Raw genomic sequence first — 23,588 nt, forward strand, 5'->3', positions numbered from 1 at the left:
TTATGGCTGTCTCTATAGCTGGGTTTTATGACTGTCTCTATTCACCCAGTGGGTCTCTAGCGGGGTTTTTATGACTGTCTCTATAGCTGGGTTTTATGGCTGTCTCTATAGCTGGTTTTATGGCTGTCTCTATAGCTGGGTTTTATGGCTGTCTCTATAGCTGGGTTTTATGGCTGTCTCTATAGCTGGGTTTTATGGCTGTCTCTATAGCTGGGTTTTATGACTGGGTTTTTATGGCTGTCTCTATAGCTGGGTTTTATGACTGTCTCTATTCACCCAGTGGGTCTCTAGCGGGGTTTTATGACTGTCTCTATAGCTGGGTTTTATGACTGTCTCTATAGCTGGGTTTTATGGCTGTCTCTATAGCTGGGTTTTATGGCTGTCTCTATAGCTGGGTTTTATGGCTGGGTTTTATGGCTGTCTCTATAGCTGGGTTTTATGGCTGTCTCTATGGCTGGGTTTTATGACTGTCTATAGCTGGGTTTTATGGCTGTCTCTATGGCTGGGTTTTATGACTGTCTCTATAGCTGGGTTTTATGACTGTCTCTATTCACCCAGTGGGTCTCTAGCTGGGTTTTAGGGCTGTCTCTATAGCTGGGTTTTATGGCTGGGTTTTATGACTGTCTCTATAGCTGGGTTTTATGGCTCTCTATAGCTGAGTTTTATGGCTGTCTCTCTAGCTGGGTTTTATGGCTGGGTTTTATGGCTGTCTCTATGGCTGGGTTTTATGGCTGGGTTTTATGGCTGTCTCTATTGCTGGGTTTTATGATTGTCTCTATAGCTGGGTTTTATGGCTGTCTCTATGGCTGGGTTTTATGGCTGTCTCTATAGCTGGGTTTTATGGCTGTCTCTATAGCTGGGTTTTATGGCTGTCTCTATGGCTGGGTTTTATGGCTGTCTCTATAGCTGGGTTTTATGGCTGTCTCTAGCTGGGTTTTATGGCTGGGTTTTATGACTGTCTCTATAGCTGGGTTTTATGGCTGTCTCTACAGCTGGGTTTTATCACTGTCTCTATAGCTGGGTTTTATGGCTGTCTCTATGGCTGGGTTTTATGGCTGTCTCTATAGCTGGGTTTCATGACTGGGTTTTATTATTGTCTCTATAGCTGGGTTTTATAACTGTCTCTATAGCTGGGATTTATGACTGCCTCTATAGCTGGGTGTTATGACTGTCTCTATAGCTGGGTTTTATGGCTGTCTCTAGCTGGGTTTTATGGCTGTCTCTATGGCTGGGTTTTATGGCTGTCTCTATGGCTGGGTTTTATGGCTGTCTCTATAGCTGGGTTTTATGGCTGTCTCTATGGCTGGGTTTTATGACTGTCTTATTCACCCAGTGGGTCTCTAGCTGGGTTTTATGGCTGTCTCTATAGCTGGGTTTTATGGCTGTCTCTACAGCTGGGTTTTATCACTGTCTCTATAGCTGGGTTTTATGACTGTCTCTATAGCTGGGTTTTATGGCTGTCTCTATGGCTGGGTTTTATGGCTGTCTCTATAGCTGGGTTTCATGACTGGGTTTTATTATTGTCTCTATAGCTGGGTTTTATAACTGTCTCTATAGCTGGGATTTATGACTGTCTCTATAGCTGGGTTTTATGGCTGGGTTTTATGACTGTCTCTCTAGCTGGGTTTTATGGCTGTCTCTCTAGCTGGGTTTTATGGCTGTCTCTATAGCTGGGTTTTATGGCTGGGTTTTATGACTGTCTCTCTAGCTGGGTTTTATGGCTGTCTCTCTAGCTGGGTTTTATGGCTGTCTCTATAGCTGGGTTTTATGGCTGGGTTTTATGGCTGTCTCTATTGCTGGGTTTTATGATTGTCTCTATAGCTGGGTTTTATGACTGGGTTTTATGACTGTCTCTATAGCTGGGTGTTATGACTGTCTCTATAGCTGGGTGTTATGACTGTCTCTATAGCTGGGTGTTATGACTGTCTCTATAGCTGGGTTTTATGGCTGTCTCTATAGCTGGGTTTTATGGCTGTCTCTATGGCTGGGTTTTATGGCTGGGTTTTATGACTGTCTCTATAGCTGCGTTTTATGGCTGTCTCTATGGCTGGGTTTTATGGCTGGGTTTTATGGCTGGGTTTTATGGCTGTCTCTATAGCTGGGTTTTATGGCTGGGTTTTATGGCTGTCTCTATAGCTGGGTTTTATGGCTGGGTTTTATGGCTGTCTCTATTGCTGGGTTTTATGGTTGTCTCTATAGCTGGGTTTTATGGCTTTCTCTATAGCTGGGTTTTATGACTGTCTCTATAGCTGGGTTTTATGACTGTCTCTATAGCTGGGTTTTATGACTGTCTCTATAGCTGGGTTTTATGGCTGTCTCTATGGCTGGGTGTTATGACTGTCTCTATAGCTGGGTTTTATGACTGTCTCTATGGCTGTCTCTATAGCTGGGTTTTATGGCTGTCTCTATGGCTGGGTTTTATGGCTGTCTCTATAGCTGGGTTTTATGGCTGTCTCTATAGCTGGGTTTTATGACTGGGTTTTATGGCTGTCTCTATAGCTGGGTTTTATGACTGTCTCTATAGCTGGGTGTTATGACTGTCTCTATAGCTGGGTGTTATGACTGTCTCTATAGCTGGGTTTTATGGCTGTCTCTATAGCTGGGTTTTATGGCTGTCTCTATAGCTGGGTTTTATGGCTGTCTCTATAGCTGGGTGTTATGACTGTCTCTATAGCTGGGTGTTATGACTGTCTCTATAGCTGGGTTTTATGGCTGTCTCTATAGCTGGGTTTTATGGCTGTCTCTATAGCTGGGTTTTATGGCTGTCTCTATAGCTGGGTTTTATGACTGTCTCTATTCACCCAGTAGGTCTCTAGCTGGGTTTTATGGCTGTCTCTATGGCTGGGTTTTTATGGCTGGGTTTTATGACTGTCTCTATAGCTGGGTTTTATGGCTGTCTCTAGCTGGGTTTTATGGCTGTCTCTATGGCTGGGTTTTATGGCTGTCTCTATGGCTGGGTTTTATGACTGTCTCTATTGCTGGGTTTTATGATTGTCTCTATAGCTGGGTTTTATGGCTGTCTCTATGGCTGGGTTTTATGGCTGTCTCTATTGCTGGGTTTTATGATTGTCTCTATAGCTGGGTTTTTATGGCTGTCTCTATGGCTGGGTTTTATGGCTGTCTCTATTGCTGGGTTTTATGATGGTCTCTATAGCTGGGTTTTATGGCTGTCTCTATGGCTGGGTTTTATGGCTGTCTCTATGGCTGGGTTTTATGGCTGTCTCTATAGCTGGGTTTTATGGCTGTCTCTATAGCTGGGTTTTATGGCTGTCTCTATAGCTGGGTTTTATGGCTGTCTCTATAGCTGGGTTTTATGGCTGTCTCTATAGCTGGGTTTTATGACTGTCTCTATAGCTGGGTTTTATGGCTGTCTCTATAGCTGGGTTTTATGACTGTCTCTATAGCTGGGTTTATGACTGTCTCTATAGCTGGGTTTTATGGCTGTCTCTATAGCTGGGTTTTATGGCTGTCTCTATAGCTGGGTTTTATGGCTGTCTCTATGGCTGGGTTTTATGACTGTCTCTATAGCTGGGTTTTATGACTGTCTCTATTCACCCAGTAGGTCTCTAGCTGGGGCTTTTATGGCTGTCTCTATGGCTGGGTTTTATGACTGTCTCTATAGCTGGGTTTTTATGGCTGTCTCTAGCTGGGTTTTATGGCTGTCTCTATGGCTGGGTTTTATGGCTGTCTCTATGGCTGGGTTTTATGGCTGTCTCTATAGCTGGGTTTTATGATTGTCTCTATAGCTGGGTTTTATGACTGTCTCTATAGCTGGGTTTTATGGCTGTCTCTATAGCTGGGTTTTATGGCTGGGTTTTATGGCTGTCTCTATTGCTGGGTTTTATGACTGTCTCTATAGCTGGGTTTTATGGCTGGGTTTTATGGCTGTCTCTATGGCTGGGTTTTATGGCTGTCTCTATAGCTGGGTTTTATGGCTGTCTCTATAGCTGGGTTTTATGGCTGTCTCTATAGCTGGGTTTTATGGCTGTCTCTATAGCTGGGTTTTATGGCTGTCTCTATAGCTGGGTTTTATGGCTGTCTCTATAGCTGGGTTTTATGGCTGTCTCTATAGCTGGGTTTTATGGCTGGGTTTTATGGCTGTCTCTATAGCTGGGTTATATGATTGTCTCTATAGCTGGGTTTTGGCTGTCTCTATTGCTGGGTTTTATGACTGGGTTTTATGCTGTCTCTATTCACCCCAGTGGGGTCTATAGCTGGGTTTTATGACTGGGTTTTATGCCTGTCTCTATTCACCCCAGTGGGGTCTATAGCTGGGTTTTATGACTGGGTTTTATGACTGTCTCTATAGCTGGGTTTTATGACTGGGTTTTATGACTGTCTCTATTCTGGGGTCTATAGCTGGGTTTTATGACTGGGTTTTATGACTGTCTCTATTCACCCCCAGCTATAGCTGGTTTTATGGCTGGGTTTTATGACTGTCTCTATTCACCCCAGTGGGTCTATAGCTGGGTTTTATGGCTGGGTTTTATGACTGTCTCTATTCACCCCAGTGGGGTCTATGCTGGGTTTTATGACTGGGTTTTATGACTGTCTCTATTGCTGGGTTTTATGATTGTCTCTATGGCTGGGTTTTATGGCTGTCTCTATGGCTGGGTTTTGGCTGGGTTTTATGGCTGTCTCTATTGCTGGGTTTTATGATTGTCTCTATAGCTGGGTTTTATGGCTGGGTTTTATGGCTGTCTCTATGGCTGGGTTTTATGGCTGTCTCTATAGCTGGGTTTTTATGGCTGTCTCTATAGCTGGGTTTTATGGCTGTCTCTATAGCTGGGTTTTATGGCTGTCTCTATAGCTGGGTTTTATGGCTGTCTCTATAGCTGGGTTTTATGGCTGTCTCTATAGCTGGGTTTTTATGGCTGTCTCTATAGCTGGGTTTTATGGCTGGGTTTTTATGGCTGTCTCTATAGCTGGGTTTTATGATTGTCTCTATAGCTGGATTTTTGGCTGTCTCTATTGCTGGGTTTTATGACTGGGTTTTATGCCTGTCTCTATTCACCCCAGTGGGGTCTATAGCTGGGTTTTATGACTGGGTTTTATGCCTGTCTCTATTCACCCCAGTGGGGTCTATAGCTGGGTTTTATGACTGGGTTTATGACTGTCTCTATAGCTGGGTTTTATGACTGGGTTTTATGACTGTCTCTATTCACCCCAGTGGGGTCTATAGCTGGGTTTTATGACTGGGTTTTATGACTGTCTCTATTCACCCCAGTGGGGTCTATAGCTGGGTTTTATGGCTGGGTTTTATGACTGTCTCTATTCACCCCAGTGGGGTCTATAGCTGGGTTTTATGACTGGGTTTTATGGCTGTCTCTATAGCTGGGTTTATGGCTGTCTCTATAGCTGGGTTTTATGACTGGGTTTTATGACTGTCTCTATAGCTGGGTTTTTATGACTGTCTCTATAGCTGGGTTTATGACTGTCTCTATAGCTGGGTTTTATGACTGTCTCTATAGCTGGGTTTTATGACTGTCTCTATAGCTGGGTTTTATGGCTGTCTCTATAGCTGGGTTTTATGGCTGTCTCTATAGCTGGGTTTTATGACTGTCTCTATAGCTGGGTTTTATGGCTGTCTCTATAGCTGGGTTATATGACTGTCTCTATAGCTGGGTTTTATGGCTGTCTCTATAGCTGGGTTTTATGACTGTCTCTATAGCTGGGTTTTATGACTGTCTCTATAGCTGGGTTTTATGACTGTCTCTATAGCTGGGTTATATGACTGTCTCTATAGCTGGGTTTTATGGCTGTCTCTATAGCTGGGTTTTATGGCTGTCTCTATGGCTGGGTTTTATGGCTGTCTCTATAGCTGGGTTTTATGGCTGTCTCTATGGCTGGGTTTTATGACTGTCTCTATTCACCCAGTAGGTCTCTAGCTGGGTTTTATGGCTGTCTCTATGGCTGGGTTTTATGGCTGGGTTTTTATGACTGTCTCTATAGCTGGGTTTTATGGCTGTCTCTAGCTGGGTTTTATGGCTGTCTCTATGGCTGGGTTTTATGGCTGTCTCTATGGCTGGGTTTTATGACTGTCTCTATTGCTGGGTTTTATGATTGTCTCTATAGCTGGGTTTTATGGCTGTCTCTATGGCTGGGTTTTATGGCTGTCTCTATTGCTGGGTTTTATGATTGTCTCTATAGCTGGGTTTTATGGCTGTCTCTATGGCTGGGTTTTTATGGCTGTCTCTATTGCTGGGTTTTATGATGGTCTCTATAGCTGGGTTTTATGGCTGTCTCTATGGCTGGGTTTTATGGCTGTCTCTATGGCTGGGTTTTATGGCTGTCTCTATAGCTGGGTTTTATGACTGTCTCTATAGCTGGGTTTTATGACTGTCTCTATTCACCCAGTAGGTCTCTAGCTGGGTTTTATGGCTGTCTCTATAGCTGGGTTTATGACTGTCTCTATTCACCCAGTAGGTCTCTAGCTGGGTTTTATGGCTGTCTCTATGGCTGGGTTTTATGGCTGGGTTTTATGACTGTCTCTATAGCTGGGTTTTATGGCTGTCTCTAGCTGGGTTTTATGGCTGTCTCTATGGCTGGGTTTTATGGCTGTCTCTATGGCTGGGTTTTATGGCTGTCTCTATTGCTGGGTTTTATGATTGTCTCTATTGCTGGGTGTTATGTTTTATGATTGTCTCTATAGCTGGGTTTATGGCTGTCTCTATGGCTGGGTTTTATGGCTGTCTCTATAGCTGGGTTTTATGACTGTCTCTATAGCTGGGTTTTATGGCTGGGTTTTATGGCTGTCTCTATGGCTGGGTTTTATGGCTGTCTCTATTGCTGGGTTTTATGACTGTCTCTATAGCTGGGTTTTATGGCTGTCTCTATGGCTGGGTTTTATGGCTGTCTCTATGGCTGGGTTTTATGGCTGTCTCTATAGCTGGGTTTTTTGGCTGTCTCTATGGCTGGGTTTTATGGCTGTCTCTATGGCTGGGTTTTATGGCTGGGTTTTATGGCTGTCTCTATTGCTGGGTTTTATGATTGTCTCTATAGCTGGGTTTTTGGCTGTCTCTATTGCTGGGTTTTATGACTGGGTTTTATGACTGTCTCTATTCACCCCAGTGGGGTCTATAGCTGGGTTTTATGACTGGGTTTTATGCCTGTCTCTATTCACCCCAGTGGGGTCTATAGCTGGGTTTTATGACTGGGTTTTATGACTGTCTCTATAGCTGGGTTTATGACTGGGTTTTATGACTGTCTCTATTCACCCCAGTGGGGTCTATAGCTGGGTTTATGGCTGGGTTTTATGACTGTCTCTATTCACCCCAGTGGGGTTTATAGCTGGGTTTTATGGCTGGGTTTTATGACTGTCTCTATTCACCCCAGTGGGGTCTATAGCTGGGTTTTATGACTGGGTTTTATGACTGTCTCTATTCACCCCAGTGGGGTCTATAGCTGGGTTTTATGACTGGGTTTTATGACTGTCTCTATTCACCCCAGTGGGGTCTATAGCTGTTTTATGACTGGGTTTTATGACTGTCTCTATTCACCCCAGTGGGGTCTATAGCTGGGTTTTATGACTGTCTCTATTCACCCCAGTGGGGTCTATAGCTGTAAACCCTAAAGAACTGTTAAGCTCCTATAAGATACTATGGACACTTAAGAATCCATGCCAGAGAGTAGCATTGACATGCAGAAGTGTTTTTAAAGGTAGAATCCTTAATGGTGAACCTACCGGGTACGTTTAGGATATTACTACAACAAAGTACTTCTTCTCCCCTCTGACATCACTGCAGGCGTGATAGAACAGCAGGTTATGTACTGCAGATGTGTTTACCCAACGCTCCCGTCCTCCGTTAAGTCAACAAAAACAAACCGTGGCGCCGCTTCCCCTCATGTGATTTCCATCTTAAACAGAAACAAGAACAAAGGTGTCCCTCTGCCTGTGTCTTGGGTTAAAAACCTGAGGGAAGGGCCTGGAGAAATGTATTGGGTTAAAAACCTGAGGGAAGGGCCTGGAGAAATGTCTTGGGTTTAAAAACCTGAGGGAAGGGCCTGGAGAAATGTCTTGGGTTTAAAAACCTGAGGGAAGGGCCTGGAGAAATGTCTTGGGTTTAAAAACCTGAGGGAAGGGCCTGGAGAAATGTCTTGGGTTTAAAAACCTGAGGGAAGGGCCTGGAGAAATGTCTTGGGTTTAAAAACCTGAGGGAAGGGCCTGGAGAAATGTCTTGGGTTAAAAACCTGAGGGAAGGGCCTGGAGAAATGTCTTGGGTTTAAAAACCTGAGGGAAGGGCCTGGAGAAATGTCTTGGGTTTAAAAACCTGAGGGAAGGGCCTGGAGAAATGTCTTGGGTTAAAAACCTGAGGGAAGGGCCTGGAGAAATGTCTTGGGTTAATGCTAGTTTTAACCATGTTATGAGTCTATACAGTGTTTGTTTACATGTAGGTTGTTTACAGACCGAGGAAAACAAGCTGATGTTTTGTGTTCTGATGGGGGTACGACAGTCAAACTGAACTCCATGAGACGTCATTCTGAACCAATCATTGATTTATAAGTAAAAAAATAAAAAAAATGAACGTAGCAACTAAGGATTGTAGCTTTTAAAAGCCCGTTCTATGAGGTATAGTGAAGACATTACCTTTAGCTGGAACGTCCGATGGCTATTCCTGGTCAAACATGACATTTCCCCAGCTGTCTCCCAGGGGACACAGAGAGGGAACATGATGTTTCTCTACTGGTGTGAAATGAAGAGGAATAAGGGTCCTATATAACTGTTGCTGCTGCATTACCGAGGAAAACACACACACACACACACACACACACACACACACACACACACACACACACACACACACACACACACACACACACACACACACACACACACACACACACTCTCTCATAAACTCACGCATGGTGTTATGTTCTGTACAAACTGTACGTTCACAAGGTCTTTTCCCAGAATCCTCTTTGAGTCATACTTCATTTCTTCATCTGTCGATATGGACAAGTGTGTTTCCAGCAGTGTGCTAGAAAGGATTACATATTTCTCTCTCACATAGACGCACACAGATACAGTTGAAGTCAGAAGTTTACATACACCTTAGCCAAATACATTTAAACTCAGTTTTTCACAATTCCTGACATTTAATCTTAATTCCCTATTTAACAGCAGTTAGTATCACTACTTTTTTTTAAGAATGTGAAATGTCAGAATAATAGCAGAGAATGATTTATTTCAGCTTTTATTTCTTTCATCACATTCCCAGTGGGTCAGAAGTTTACATACACTCAATTAGTATTTTGTAGCATTGCCTTTAAATTGTTTAACTTGGGTCAAACATTTCAGGTAGCCTTCCACAAGCTTCCCACAATAAGTTGGGTGAATTTGGCCCATTCCCCCTGACAGAGCTGGTGTAACTGAGTCAGGTTTATAGGCCTCCTTGCTCGCACACGCTTTTTCAGTTCTGCCCACAAATTTTCTATAGGATTGAGGTCAGGGCTTTGTGATGGCTTTATGATGTTTGGGGTCATTGTCCATTTGGAAGACCCATTTGCAACCAAGCTTTAACTTCCTGGCTGATCTTGAGATGTTGCTTCAATATATCCACATAATTTCCCTTCCTCATGATGTCATCTATTTTGTGAAGTGCACCAATCCCTCCTGCAGCAAAGCACCCCCACAACATGATGCTGCCACCCCCATGCTTCACGGTTGGGATGGTGTTCTTCGGCTTGCAAGCCTCCCCCTTTATCCTCCAAACATAACGATGGTGAATATGGCCAAACAGTTCTACTTTTGTTTCTTCAGACCAGAGGACAATTCTCCCAAAAGTACAATCTTTGTCTCCATGTGCAGTTGCAAACCGTAGTCTGGCTTTTTATGGTGGTTTTGGAGCAGTGGCTTCTTCCTTGCTGAGCGGCCTTTCAGGTTATGTCGATATAGGACTCGTTTTACTGTGGATATAGATACTTTTGTACCTGTTTCCTCCAGCATCTTCACAAGATCCTTTGCTGTTCTGGGATTGATTTGCACTTTTCTCACCAAAGTACGTTCATCTTTAGGAGACAGAATGCGTCTCCTTCCTGAGCGGTATGACGGCTGCGTGGTCCCATGATGTTTATACTTGCGTACTATTGTTTGTACAGATGAACGTGGTACCTTCAGGCATTTGGAAATTGCTCCCAAGGATGAACCAGACTTGAGGTCTACAATTGTTTTTCTGAGGTCTTTGCTGATTTCTTTTGATTTTCCCATGATATCAAGCAAAGTGGCACTGAGTTTGAAGGTAGGCCTTGAAATACATCCACAGGTACACCTCCAATTGACTCAAATGATGTCAATTAGCCTATCAGAAGCTTCTAAAGCCATGACATCATTTTCTGGAATTTTCCAATCTGTTTAAAGGCACAGTCAACTTAGTGTATGTAAACCTCTGACCCACTGGAAGTGTGATACAGTGAATTTTAGTGAAATAATTTGTCTGTAAACAATTGTTGGAAGAATGACTTGTGTCATGCACAAAGTAGATGTTCTAACTGACTTGCCAAAACTACTAAACTAAACTTCCGACTTCAACTGTATATATTCTAGCAGATGTACATAAATGCACACATACACACACACTCCGGCAGGCACAGGTGTGGTAGCAGTGTGGGAAACATGGTTGGTACATGTGGTCCTAACATATGTCTGCAGGGCTGTGAACATACATTCTGCCCTCCTATAGCCAGCTGTTCACACACACACTACACAGGAATGTCTGGAGTACATTACATTTGGAAACCTTGATATTGATCGTCTTTCTCCTCTTTCTCCCCTCTCTCTCCTCTTTCTCCCCTCTCTCTCCTCTCTCCCTTCTCTCCCCTCTCTCCTCTTTCTCTCCTCTTTCTCCCCTCTCTCTCCCCTCTCTCTCCCCTCTCTCTCCTCTCTCCCTCTCTCTCCTCTTTCTCCCCTCTCTCCCTTCTCTCTCCCCTCTCTCTTCTCTCTCTCTCCTCTCTCTCTATTTCCTCACCCCTCTCTCTCCCCCCTCTGTCCTCTCTCTCCCCCCTCCTCTCTCTCTCTCCCCTCTTTCTCTCCTTTGTCCTCTCTCCTCCCTCCTCTTTCTCTCCCCTCTGTCCTCTCTCCCCCCCCGTCTCTCTCCTCTCCCCCCTCTCCCCCCTCTCTCATCTCTCCTTTGTCCTCTCCCCTCTCTCATCTCCCCTCTGTCCTCTCTCCCCCTGTCTCTTCTCTCTCTCCTTCTCTCTCCTTTCTCCCTTCTTTTCTCTCTCTCCTCCCCTCATCTCCCCTCTGTCCTCTCTCTCCCCCCTCTGTCTCTTTGTCTCTTTCTCTCCTTCTCTCTCATTTCTCCCTTCTCTTCTCTCTCTCCCTTCTCATCTCCTCTGTCCTCTCTCATCCCTCCCCTCTCTCATCTCCCCTCTGTCCTCTCTCCCCCCTGTCTCTTCTCTCTCTCCCTTCTCTCTCATTTCTCCCTTCTCTTCTCTCTCTCCCTTCTCATCTCCCCTCTGTCCTCTCTCATCCCTCCCCTCTCTCCCCTCTTTCTCTCCTTTGTCCTCTCTCCTCCCTCCTCTTTCTCTCCCCTCTGTCCTCTCTCCCCCCCTGTCTCTCTCCTCTCCCCCCTCTCTCATCTCTCCTTTGTCCTCTCCCCTCTCTCATCTCTCCTTTGTCCTCTCCCCTCTCTCATCTCCCCTCTGTCCTCTCCCCTCTCTCATCTCCCCTCTGTCCTTTCTCCCCCCTGTCTCTTCTCTCTCTCCCTTCTCTCTCATTTCTCCCTTCTTTTCTCTCTCTCCCTTCTCATCTCCCCTCTGTCCTCTCTCATCCCTCCCCTCTCTCATCTCCCCTCTGTCCTCTCTCCCCCCCTGTCTCTTCTCTCTCTCCCTTCTCTCTCTCCCTTCTCATCTCCCCTCTGTCCTCTCTCATCCCTCCCCTCTCTCATCTCCCCTCTGTCCTCTCTCCCCCCTGTCTCCTCTCTCTTCCCTCTCTCCCTCTCTCCTCTCTCATCTCCCCTCTGTCCTCTCTCCCCCCGTCTCTTCTCTCTCTCCTCTCTTCCCTCTCTCCCTTCTCTCTCCCCTCTCTCATCTCCCCCTGTCTCTTCTCTCTCTCTCTTCTCTCTTCCCTCTCTCCCTTCTCTCTCCCCTCTCTCATCTCCCCTCTGTCCTCTCTCCCCCCTCCTCTGTCTCTTCTCTCTCATTTCTCCCTTCTCTTCTCTCTCTCCTTCTCATCTCCCTCTGTCCTCTCTCATCCCTCCCTCTCTCATCTCCCCTCTGTCCTCTCTCCCCCCTGTCTCTTCTCTCTTCCCTCTCTCCCTTCTCTCTCCCCTCTCTCATCTCCCCTCTGTCCTCTCTCCCCCCCTGTCTCTTCTCTCTTCTCTCTTCCCTCTCTCCCCTCTCTCATCTCCCCCTGTCTCTTCTCTCTCTCTCTTCTCTCTTCCCTCTCTCCCTTCTCTCTCCCCTCTCTCATCTCCCCATGTCTCTGCTCTCTCTCTCTTTCTCTCTCTCCCCCCCAGCCCTTCCCATTGGTGTCGTCGTCTAGGTGGATGGTGAAGAGAGGGGAGCTCACAGCCTTCGTGGAGGAGAACGGCATCTTCTCCAAGAGGACGTCACGTCATCAGGTCTACTTCTTCCTCTTCAATGACGTCCTCATCCTCACCAGGAAGAAGAGGTGGGTCCACAGTCTCACTAGCCAATCACAGCCAATCCCAGTCTAACCAAGCATTCCCAGTCAACTCCACAGTCTCACTAGCCAATCGCACAGATGGGGAGGGTGGTGGTGATAAAATCTTTAAGTATGCTAGATGTAAAGATTGTGAGCTGTCATTGCGACAGAGTTATGTGCAGGGAAACTCCACGTGTTCATTCTTGTGTCTTTGTGTGAGTGATTTGTCTCTGGGATGAGTCAAGTGTGACCTTTCATTGGGCAGTAATATGTGTATATACACCTCCCATAACACTCGTAATGAAGACTAAGCAATTGAAATGTTTTTTATTTTTTTTATTTTACCCTTTTTTCTCCCCAATTTCGTGGTCTCCAATTGTTTAGCAGCTACTATCTTGTCTCATCGCTACAACTCCCATACGGCTCGGGAGAGACGAAGGTTGAAAGTCATGCGTCCTCCGATACACAACCCAACCAGCCGTACTGCTTCTTAACACAGCGCGCATCCAACCCGGAAGCCAGCCGCACCAATGTGTCGGAGGAAACACCGTGCACCTGGCAACCTTGGTTAGCGCGCACTGCGCCCGGCCCACCACGGGAGTCGCTAGTGCGCGATGAGACAGGTAAGGATATCCTTACCGACCAAGCCCTCCCTAACCCGGACGACGCAAGGCCAATTGTGCGTCGCCCCACGGACCTCCCGGTCGCGGCCGGTTACGACAGAGCCTGGGCGCGAACCCCGGGTCTCTGATGGCACAGGGTCTCTGATGGCACAGGGTCTCTGATGGCACAGGGTCTCTGATGGCACAGGGTCTCTGATGACACAGGGTCTCTGATGACACAGGGTCTCTGATGACACAGGGTCTCTGATGGCACAGGGTCTCTGATGACACAGGGTCTCTGATGGCACAGGGTCTCTGATGGCACAGCTGGCGCTGCAGTACAGCGCCCGTAACCACGGCACCACACGGGAGGCCCAAGCCTATTGAAATGTTGATATGAGATAATTCAAATATACAAGCAAGACAATGAGTTGACGTTGACTAACAAGAATTGGTCTGAGAATTGTCTATATCAAAGGCAGATGGTTAATTAACATTGAACAATGAATGGATTAACATACCAGGCATGAAGCTTAAGTTACAAACATTAACAAGCATTACAAAGGCATTATTCCAACCACATAGATCCTAAAGTTAACTTATAGGACAAAGCATGAACAACGAGACACTCACTAGGCCAGAGGCCTAGAATTCTAGGAAATGAGAATTGAGGCTGATGTAAATGAGACAGCATCTAAAGGCTGGTGTGATGAGGGGGTGAGACAGCATCTAAAGGCTGGTGTGATGAGGGGGTGAGACAGCATCTAAAGGCTGGTGTGATGAGGGGGTGAGACAGCGTCTAAAGGCTGGTGTGATGAGGGGGTGAGACAGCATCTAAAGGCTGGTGTGATGAGGGGGTGAGACAGCATCTAAAGGCTGGTGTGATGAGGGGGTGAGACAGCATCTAAAGGCTGGTGTGATGAGGGGGTGAGACAGCATCTAAAGGCTGGTGTGATGAGGGGTGAGACAGCATCTAAAGGCTGGTGTGATGAGGGGGTGAGACAGCATCTAAAGGCTGGTGTGATGAGGGGGTGAGACAGCATCTAAAGGCTGGTGTGATGAGGGGGTGAGACAGCATCTAAAGGCTGGTGTGATGAGGGGGTGAGACAGCATCTAAAGGCTGGTGTGATGAGGGGGTGAGACAGATGTAAATAAGACAGCATTTCTGAGAGGAACATAAACCCCCTTTGAGTAATTCAGAGTTCACCCTGTCCATCTACAATACACAGAAATAATACATCCATATAGAGTCCTCTTTAGGGGACAAGATACCACAGAGATAATCTATATAGAGATCCTCTTTAGGAGACAAGTTACCACAGAGATAATCTATATAGAGATCCTCTTTAGGAGACAAGTTACCACAGAGATAATCTATATAGAGTCCTCTTTAGGGGACAAGTTACCACAGAGATAATCTATATAGAGTCCTCTTTAGCGGACAAGTTACCACAGAGATAATCTATATAGAGTCCTCTTTAGCGGACAAGTTACCACAGAGATAATCTATATAGAGTCCTCTTTAGGGGACAAGTTACCACAGAGATAATCTATATAGAGATCCTCTTTAGGGGACAAGTTACCACAGAGATAATCTATATAGAGATCCTCTTTAGGAGACAAGTTACCACAGAGATAATCTATATAGAGATCCTCTTTAGGAGACAAGTTACCACAGAGATAATCTATATAGAGATCCTCTTTAGGGGACAAGTTACCACAGAGATAATCTATATAGAGTCCTCTTTAGGGGACAAGTTACCACAGAGATAATCTATATAGAGATCCTCTTTAGGGGACAAGTTACCACAGAGATAATCTATATAGAGATCCTCTTTAGGAGACAAGTTACCACAGAGATAATCTATATAGAGTCCTCTTTAGGGGACAAGTTACCACAGAGATAATCTATATAGAGATCCTCTTTAGGGGACAAGTTACCATAGAGATAATCTATATAGAGATCCTCTTTAGGAGACAAGTTACCACAGAGATAATCTATATAGAGTCCTCTTTAGGGGACAAGTTACCACAGAGATAATCTATATAGAGATCCTCTTTAGGGGACAAGTTACCACAGAGATAATCTATATAGAGATCCTCTTTAGGGGACAAGTTACCACAGAGATAATCTATATAGAGATCCTCTTTAGGGGACAAGTTACCACAGAGATAATCCATATAGAGTCCTCTTTAGGAGACAAGTTACCATAGAGATAATCTATATAGAGATCCTCTTTAGGGGACAAGTTACCACAGAGATAATCTATATAGAGTCCTCTTTAGGGGACAAGTTACCACAGAGATAATCTATATAGAGATCCTCTTTAGGGGACAAGTTACCACAGAGATAATCTATATAGAGATCCTCTTTAGGAGACAAGTTACCACAGAGATAATCTATATAGAGTCCTCTTTAGGGGACAAGTTACCACAGAGATAATCTATATAGAGATCCTCTTTAGGGGACAAGTTACCATAGAGATAATCTATATAGAGATCCTCTTTAGGAGACAAGTTACCACAGAGATAATCTATATAGAGTCCTCTTTAGGGGACAAGTTACCACAGAGATAATCTATATAGAGATCCTCTTTAGGGGACAAGTTACCACAGAGATAATCTATATAGAGATCCTCTTTAGGGGACAAGTTACCACAGAGATAATCCATATAGAGATCCTCTTTAGGAGACAAGTTACCATAGAGATAATCTATATAGAGATCCTCTTTAGGGGACAAGTTACCACAGAGATAATCTATATAGAGATCCTCTTTAGGGGACAAGTTACCACAGAGATAATCCATATAGAGATCCTCTTTAGGGGACAAGTTACCACAGAGATAATCCATATAGAGTCCTCTTTAGGGGACAAGTTACCACAGAGATAATCTATATAGAGTCCTCTTTAGGAGACCAGTTACCATAGAGATAATCTATATAGAGATCCTCTTTAGGGGACAAGTTACCACAGAGATAATCTATATAGAGATCCTCTTTAGGGGACAAGTTACCACAGAGATAATCCATATAGAGATCCTCTTTAGGGGACAAGTTACCACAGAGATAATCCATATAGAGATCCTCTTTAGGGGACAAGTTACCACAGAGATAATCCATATAGAGTCCTCTTTAGGGGACAAGTTACCACAGAGATAATCCATATAGAGTCCTCTTTAGGGGACAAGTTACCACAGAGATAATACATATAGAGTCCTCTTTAGGAGACCAGTTACCACAGAGATAATCTATATAGAGTCCTCTTTAGGGGACAAGTTACCACAGAGATAATACATATAGAGTCCTCTTTAGGGGACATGTTTCAGATACCAGACATGGATACTATAGTATTATTCTGTCACAATAGTCGGTCCTCTGGGTGCATTTTGGCTCCTCAGAGGGGGAAGGGCTGTGACGGGGTGGGACGGGCGGGGTGGGACGGACGGGGTGGGACGGGCGGGGTGGGACGGACAGGGTGGGACGGGCGGGGTGGGAAGGGCGGGGTGGGACGGACGGGGTGAGACGGGCGGGGTGAGACGGGCACACACCCATACAGGGCATTCTGAAAATATTCAGACCCCTTGACTTTTTCCACATTTTGTTACGTTACAGCCTTATTCTAAAATGGATTACATTATTTGTATACCTCATTAATCATTCCACGATACCCCATAATGGCAAAGCGAAAAACAGGTTTTCAGACATTTTTGCAAATGTATATAAAAAATAATAGAAATAGCTTATTTACATAAGTATTCAGACCCTTTGCTATGAGACTCAAAATTGAGCTCAGGTGGATCCTGTTTCCATTGATCATCCTTGAGATGTTTCTACAACTTGATTGGAGTCCACCTGTGGTAAATTCAATTGATTGGACATGATTTGGAAAGACACACATATGTCTATATAAGGTCCCACAGTTGACATTGCATGTCAGAGACAAAAACCAAGCCATGAGGTTGAAGGAATTGTCCGTAGAGCTCAGAGACAGGATTGTGTCGAGGCACAAGGGTAACAAAACATGTCTGCAGCATTGAAGGTCCCCAAGAACACAGTGGCCTCCATCATTCTGCAGCATTATAGGTCCCCAAGAACACAGTGGCCTCCATCATTCTTAAATGGAAGAAGTTTGGAACCACCAAGACTCTTCCTATAGCTGGCTGCCCGGCCAAACTGAGCAATCGGGGGAGAAGGGCCTTGGTCAGGGAGGTGACCAAGACTCCGATGGTCACTCTGACAGAGCTCCAGAGGTCCTCTGTGGAGATGGGAGAACCTTCCAGAAGGACAACCATCTCTGCAGCCCTCCAACAATCAGGCCTTTATGTTAGAGTGGCCAGACGTAAGCCACTCCTCAGTAAAAGCCACATGTCGGCCCGCTAGGAGTTTGCCAAAAGACACCTAAAGGACTCAGACCATGAAACAACATTCTCTGGTCTGATGAAACCAAGATTGAAATCTTTGGCTTGAATGCCAAGCACCACGTCTGGAGGAAACCTGGCACCATCCCTACGGTGAAGCATGGTGGTGACAGCATCATGCTGTGGGGATGTTTTTCAGCGGCAGGGACTGGGAGACTAGTCAGGATCAATGGAAATATTATCAGAGCAAAATACAGAGAGATACTTGATGAGAACCTGCTCCAGATCACTCAGGACCTCAGACTGGGGTGAAGGTTCACCTTCCACCAGGACAACAACCGTAAGCATACAGCGCAGGAGTGGCTTCGGGACAAGTCTTTGAATGTCCTTGAGTGGCCCAGCCAGAGCCCGGACTTGAACCCGATTGAACATCTCTGGAGAGACCTGAAAATAGCTGTGCAGCGATGCTCCCTGTCCAACCTGACAGAGCTTGAGAGGATCTGCAGAGGAGAATGGGAGAAACTCCCCAAATACTGGTGTAGCTTGTAACATCATACCCAAGAAGACTTGAGGCTATAATCACTGACAAAGGTGTGTGTGTGTGTGTGCGTGTGTGTGTGTCTGTACATGTGTGTCTGTACATGTGTGTGTGTATTGAACTTAACCCAAGGCGCTGCACATTGTCAGGATCAGAATGGAAGCTTGTTTTTCCCTCAAAAACAAATTCAGGAACATTCTGCACGCCATGAGTAAAGTTGGTCTTCCTGGAAACCATATGGTGTGTGTGTGTGTGTGTGTGTGTGTGTGTGTGTGTGTGTGTGTGTGCTTCTCATTTCCTGAATCTCCAGCTGTGTCTGAGACGGATCGCCATGCCGCTCTCTCTCAAAATACCTAACATCTTTTCTTTCTTTCTGGGAGTTTGATCCAATGCAGCAGACCCCGCTATGCTGGCGTGTGTTCAGGACTGGGAGTGTTTGGGTTTGTTCTGTTGAGGCACGGGAACCCTGCTGTGGCACGCTACTACGTCTGTCTATCTGTCTGTCCCTGTTCCTCTGTCTGTCTGTCTGTCTGTCTGTCTGTCTGTCTGTCTGTCTGTCTGTCTGTCTGTCTGTCTGTCTGTCTGTCTGTCTGTCTGTCTGTCTGTCTGTCTGTCTGTCTGTCTGTCTGTCTGTCTGTCTGTCTGTCTGTCTGTCTGTCTGTCTGTCTGTCTGTCTGTCTGTCTGTCTGTCTGTCTGTCTGTCTGTCTGTCTGTCTGTCTGTCTGTCTGTCTGTCTGTCTGTCTGTCTGTCTGTCTGTCTGTCTGTCTGTCTGTCTGTCTGTCTGTCTGTCTGTCTGTCTGTCTGTCTGTCTGTCTGTCTGTCTGTCTGTCTGTCTGTCTGTCTGTCTGTCTGTCTGTCTGTCTGTCTGTCTGTCTGTCTGTCTGTCTGTCTGTCTGTCTGTCTGTCTGTCTGTCTGTCTGTCTGTCTGTCTGTCTGTCTGTCTGTCTGTCTGTCTGTCTGTCTGTCTGTCTGTCTGTCTGTCTGTCTGTCTGTCTGTCTGTCTGTCTGTCTGTCTGTCGTCTGTCTGTCTGTCTGTCTGTCTGTCTGTCTGTCTGTCTGTCTGTCTGTCTGTCTGTCTGTCTGTCTGTCTGTCTGTCTGTCTGTCTGTCTGTCTGTCTGTCTGTCTGTCTGTGTCTGTCTGTCTGTCTGTCTGTCTGTCTGTCTGTGTCTGTCTGTCTGTCTGTCTGTCTGTCTGTCTGTCTGTCTGTCTGTCTGTCTGTCTGTCTGTCTGTCTGTCTGTCTGTCTGTCTGTCTGTCTGTCTGTCTGTCTGTCTGTCTGTCTGTCTGTCTGTCTGTCTGTCTGTCTGTCTGTCTGTCTGTCTGTCTGTCTGTCTGTCTGTCTGTCTGTCTGTCTGTCTGTCTGTCTGTCTGTCTGTCTGTCTGTCTGTCTGTCTGTCTGTCTGTCTGTCTGTCTGTCTGTCTGTCTGTCTGTCTGTCTGTCTGTCTGTCTGTGACTAAGCTAGCGTCTCAACACTCCCACTTAGCACCAGAACATTCTGCTCTCTCTGTCTGTCTGTAAACATCCTCTCTCCTCCCCTCCATCTCGTTCTCTCCCTCCATCAGAGGTAACTGGTCGTACTGATAATGTTCTGATGATGTCTGTTCAGTCACGGAGGAGGAGAAGCCTTTATGACAAACCTCCATTATCAAAGGACATGTTTCTCCTTCTGTGTGTGTGCGTGTGTGTGTATGTGTGTGCTTTTGTGTGTGTGTGTGTGTGTGTGTGTGTGTGTGTGTGTGTGTGTGTGTGTGTGTGTGTGTGTGTGTGTGTGTTTGTTTGTGTGTGTGCTTGTGTGTGTGTTTGTATGTGTTTGTTTTTGTGTGTGTTTGTATGTGTTTGTTTGTGTGTGTGTGTTTGTGTGTGCGGGTGTGTGGACGTACATATTGCAGCTCTCAACTATTTTCTAAGACTGCTAAGCCCTCCTCTCTACTGTTCATTCAGTACTTCTGCATTCTACCCCCTCCTCATTCCACGGAGGAATGTAAATGGGATTCCATACATTGTATCAGGAGGGGATTCTGGGAAAGGTTAGGATTCTTTACTGACACTTTACACACCAGACACTTCGCCCTCTTTCTGATCCCCCCCCCCCCATTTTAACCTCTCCACCTCCCCTCCTCCTCCGAACCGTCAGATTGGTTGTCGTTGGTTGCCGTGGGGAATCAGTAATTGAGTGTAGGGTGTGATGGGTAGCAGAAGTCCCTGCCTCCAACCTCTCAACCGTGACCGGTCTTCTCGACCAGCTGTAGGAAAGGTCCTGAACTGGGGCGTGTGTTCGCCCTCTCAACCAGCTGTAGGAAAGGTCCTGAACTGGGGTGTGTGTCGCAGGGAAGGTCCTGAACTGGGGTGTGTGTCGCAGGGAAGGTCCTGAATTGGGGTGTGTGTCGCAGGGAAGGTCCTGAATTGGGGTGTGTGTCGCAGGGAAGGTCCTGAATTGGGGTGTGTGTCGCAGGGAAGGTCCTGAATTGGGGTGTGTGTCGCAGGGAAGGTCCTGAATTGGGGTGTGTGTCGCAGGGAAGGTCCTGAACTGGGGCGTGTGTCGCAGGGAAGGTCCTGAATTGGGGTGTGTGTCGCAGGGAAGGTCCTGAACTGGGGCGTGTGTCGCAGGGAAGGTCCTGAACTGGGGCGTGTGCCGCAGGGAAGGTCCTGAACTGGGGCGTGTGTCGCAGGGGTGTGTGTCGCAGGGAAGGTCCTGAATTGGGGTGTGTGTCGCAGGGAAGGTCCTGAATTGGGGTGTGTGTCGCAGGGAAGGTCCTGAACTGGGGCGTGTGTCGCAGGGAAGGTCCTGAATTGGGGTGTGTGTCGCAGGGAAGGTCCTGAACTGGGGCGTGTGTCGCAGGGAAGGTCCTGAACTGGGGCGTGTGTCGCAGGGAAGGTCCTGAATTGGGGTGTGTGTCGCAGGGAAGGTCCTGAACTGGGGTGTGTGTCGCAGGGAAGGTCCTGAATTGGGGTGTGTGTCGCAGGGAAGGTCCTGAACAGGGGCGTGTGTCGCAGGGAAGTCGATCCCTGGACAGTATCCCTTTGGCTGTCATTTCAAATCCCAATTGGACCCCAGCAGATCCCGAACTCAGCTTCCCGGCCGACCCCCGAACTCAACTTCCCGGCCGACCCCGAACTCAGCTTCCCGGCCGACCCCCGAACTCAGCTTCCCGGCCGACCCCGAACTCAGCTTCCCGGCCGACCCCCGAACTCAGCTTCCCGGCCGACCCCCGAACTCAACTTCAATAGTGACCTAACATATTTTACCTGACTGATCAAAACTCATTTTCTCATGGCTCTCTCGTCTCTCTCTCGTCTCTCTCACGTCTCTCTCTCTCTCTCCTCTCTCTCTCTCTCTCTCTCTCTCTCTCTCTCTCTCTCTCTCTCTCTCTCGTCTCTCTCTCTCGTCTCTCTCTCGTCTCTCTCTCTCGTCTCTCTCTCTCGTCTCTCTCTCTCGTCTCTCTCTCGTCTCTCTCTCTCGTCTCTCTCTCACGTCTCTCTCTCACGTCTCTCTCTCTCTCTCTCTCTCGTCTCTCTCTCGTCTCTCTCTCTCGTCTCTCTCTCTCGTCTCTCTCTCGTCTCTCTCTCACGTCTCTCTCTCACGTCTCTCTCTCACGTGTCTCTCTCTCACGTGTCTCTCTCTCACGTGTCTCTCTCTCTCTCTCTCTCTCTCTCTCTCTCTCTCTCTCTCTCTCTCTCTCTCTCTCTCTCTCGTCTCTCTCTCGTCTCTCTCTAGAATCATCAGAACCACAATACATATATAATCACAATACATATAGAATCACAATACATATAGAATCATCAGAACCACAATACATATAGAATCACAATACATATAGAATCACAATACATATAGAATCATCAGAATCACAATACATATAGAATCATCAGAATCACAATACATATAGAATCATCAGAACCACAATACATATAGAATCATCAGAACCACAATACATATAGAATCATCAGAACCACAATACATATAGAATCATCAGAACCACAATACATATAGAATCATCAGAACCACAATACATATAGAATCATCAGAACCACAATACATATAGAATCATCAGAACCACAATACATATAGAATCATCAGAACCACAGTACATGTTTCAGTTGTGGTAGAAGTGTTTCAGTTGTGGTAGAGGTGTTTCAGTTGTGGTAGAAGTGTTTCAGTTGTGGTAGAAGTGTTTCAGTTGTGGTAGAGGTGTTTCAGTTGTGGTAGAGGTGTTTCAGTTGTGGTAGAGGTGTTTCAGTTGTGGTAGAAGTGTTTCAGTTGTGGGGCTAATTGATGTCTCTCCCTCTCCTTCTCTCTCTCTGCTCTCTCTCTCCCTCTTCTTACCTCTCATTCTCTCCCTCTGCTCTCCCTCCCTCCCTCCCTCTCTCCCTCTTCTTCTGTCTCTCTCCTTCTCTCCCTCCCTCCCTCCCTCCCTCCCTCTTCTTACCTCTCCTTCTCTCTCTCTGCTCTCTCTCTCCCTCTTCTTACCTCTCCTTCTCTCCCTCTGCTCTCCCTCCCTCCCTCTCTCCCTCTTCTTCTCTCTCCCTCCCTCCCTCCCTCCCTCCCTCCCTCCCTCCCTCCCTCTTCTTACCTCTCCTTCTCTCTCTATCTCCTTCTCTCCTTCTCTCCCTCTGCTCTCCCTCCCTCTGCTCTCCCTCCCTCCCTCTGCTCTCCCTCCCTCCCTCTCTCCCTCTTCTTCTCTCTCTCTCCTTCTCGCCCTCCCTCTCTCCCTCTCTCCCTATTCTTCCCTCTCCTTCCCTCTCTCTCCTTCTCACCCTCCCTCCCTCCCTCCCTCCTCTCCTCTCTCCCCCTCCCTCAGTGAAGACAGCTATGCAGTGATAGACTATGCTCTGAGGGACCATATCTGGGTGGGACCCTGCCAGGCTCAGGATATCAACCTATCACCCATCAGAACCACCGCTGGAATGCTGACATCACGGCATCCCGGGGCCAGCCACCTCTTCCGCCTGCGTTTCCGTAGCAACCATTCCGGAGACAAGGTGCCCATGGTCCTGGGGGTGGAGCTAATGTAAGTGTCACCTTCTAGTGTGAGACCCTTGACCTTTGTGTACCTGTGTTTGTTTTCCTCTCTATCTCTCCGATCTGGGTCCTTGTCTCTGAGCTGGGTTCTATATGGGTCTCTTTTTCTCTCTCTTTCTCCTCTCTCTCCCTCTCTCTCTCTTTCTCCTCTCTCTCTCTCTCTCTCTCTCTCTCTCTCTCTCTCTCTCTCTCTCTCTCTCTCTCTCTCTCTTTTCTCTCTCTCTCTCTCTCTTTTTCTCTCTCTCTCTCTCTCTCTTTCTCTCTCTCTCTCTCTCTCTCTCTCTCTCTCTCTCTCTTCTCTCTCTCTTTCTCCTCTTTCTCTCTCTTTTTTTCTCCTCTCTCTCTCTTTTTCTCCTCTTTCTCTCTCTTTTTCTCCTCTCTCTCTCTTTTTCTCCTCTCTCTCTCTCTGTCTCTCTGTCTCTCTGTCTCTCTGTCTCTCTGTCTCTCTGTCTCTCTGTCTCTCT

At 46.6% G+C, this 23,588-nt stretch overlaps 1 protein-coding gene across 3 annotated transcripts in view; it reads left to right on the forward strand.

The window, feature by feature from the left end:
• The window catches only part of LOC118383958 (rho guanine nucleotide exchange factor 26-like), a 132,223-nt gene that overhangs the window by 70,625 nt on the left and 38,010 nt on the right, over positions 1–23,588 (forward strand). For all 3 annotated transcript variants that reach the window (XM_052495611.1, XM_052495542.1, XM_052495464.1), the window contains 2 exons: positions 12,456–12,610; positions 22,904–23,113. In XM_052495611.1, coding sequence (XP_052351571.1) covers positions 12,456–12,610; positions 22,904–23,113 — 365 coding nt within the window. The remainder of the gene's footprint in view (positions 1–12,455; positions 12,611–22,903; positions 23,114–23,588) is intronic.

This window comes from Oncorhynchus keta, chromosome 1 (assembly GCF_023373465.1).
Source record: "Oncorhynchus keta strain PuntledgeMale-10-30-2019 chromosome 1, Oket_V2, whole genome shotgun sequence".
NCBI classification, from domain to species: domain Eukaryota; kingdom Metazoa; phylum Chordata; class Actinopteri; order Salmoniformes; family Salmonidae; genus Oncorhynchus; species Oncorhynchus keta.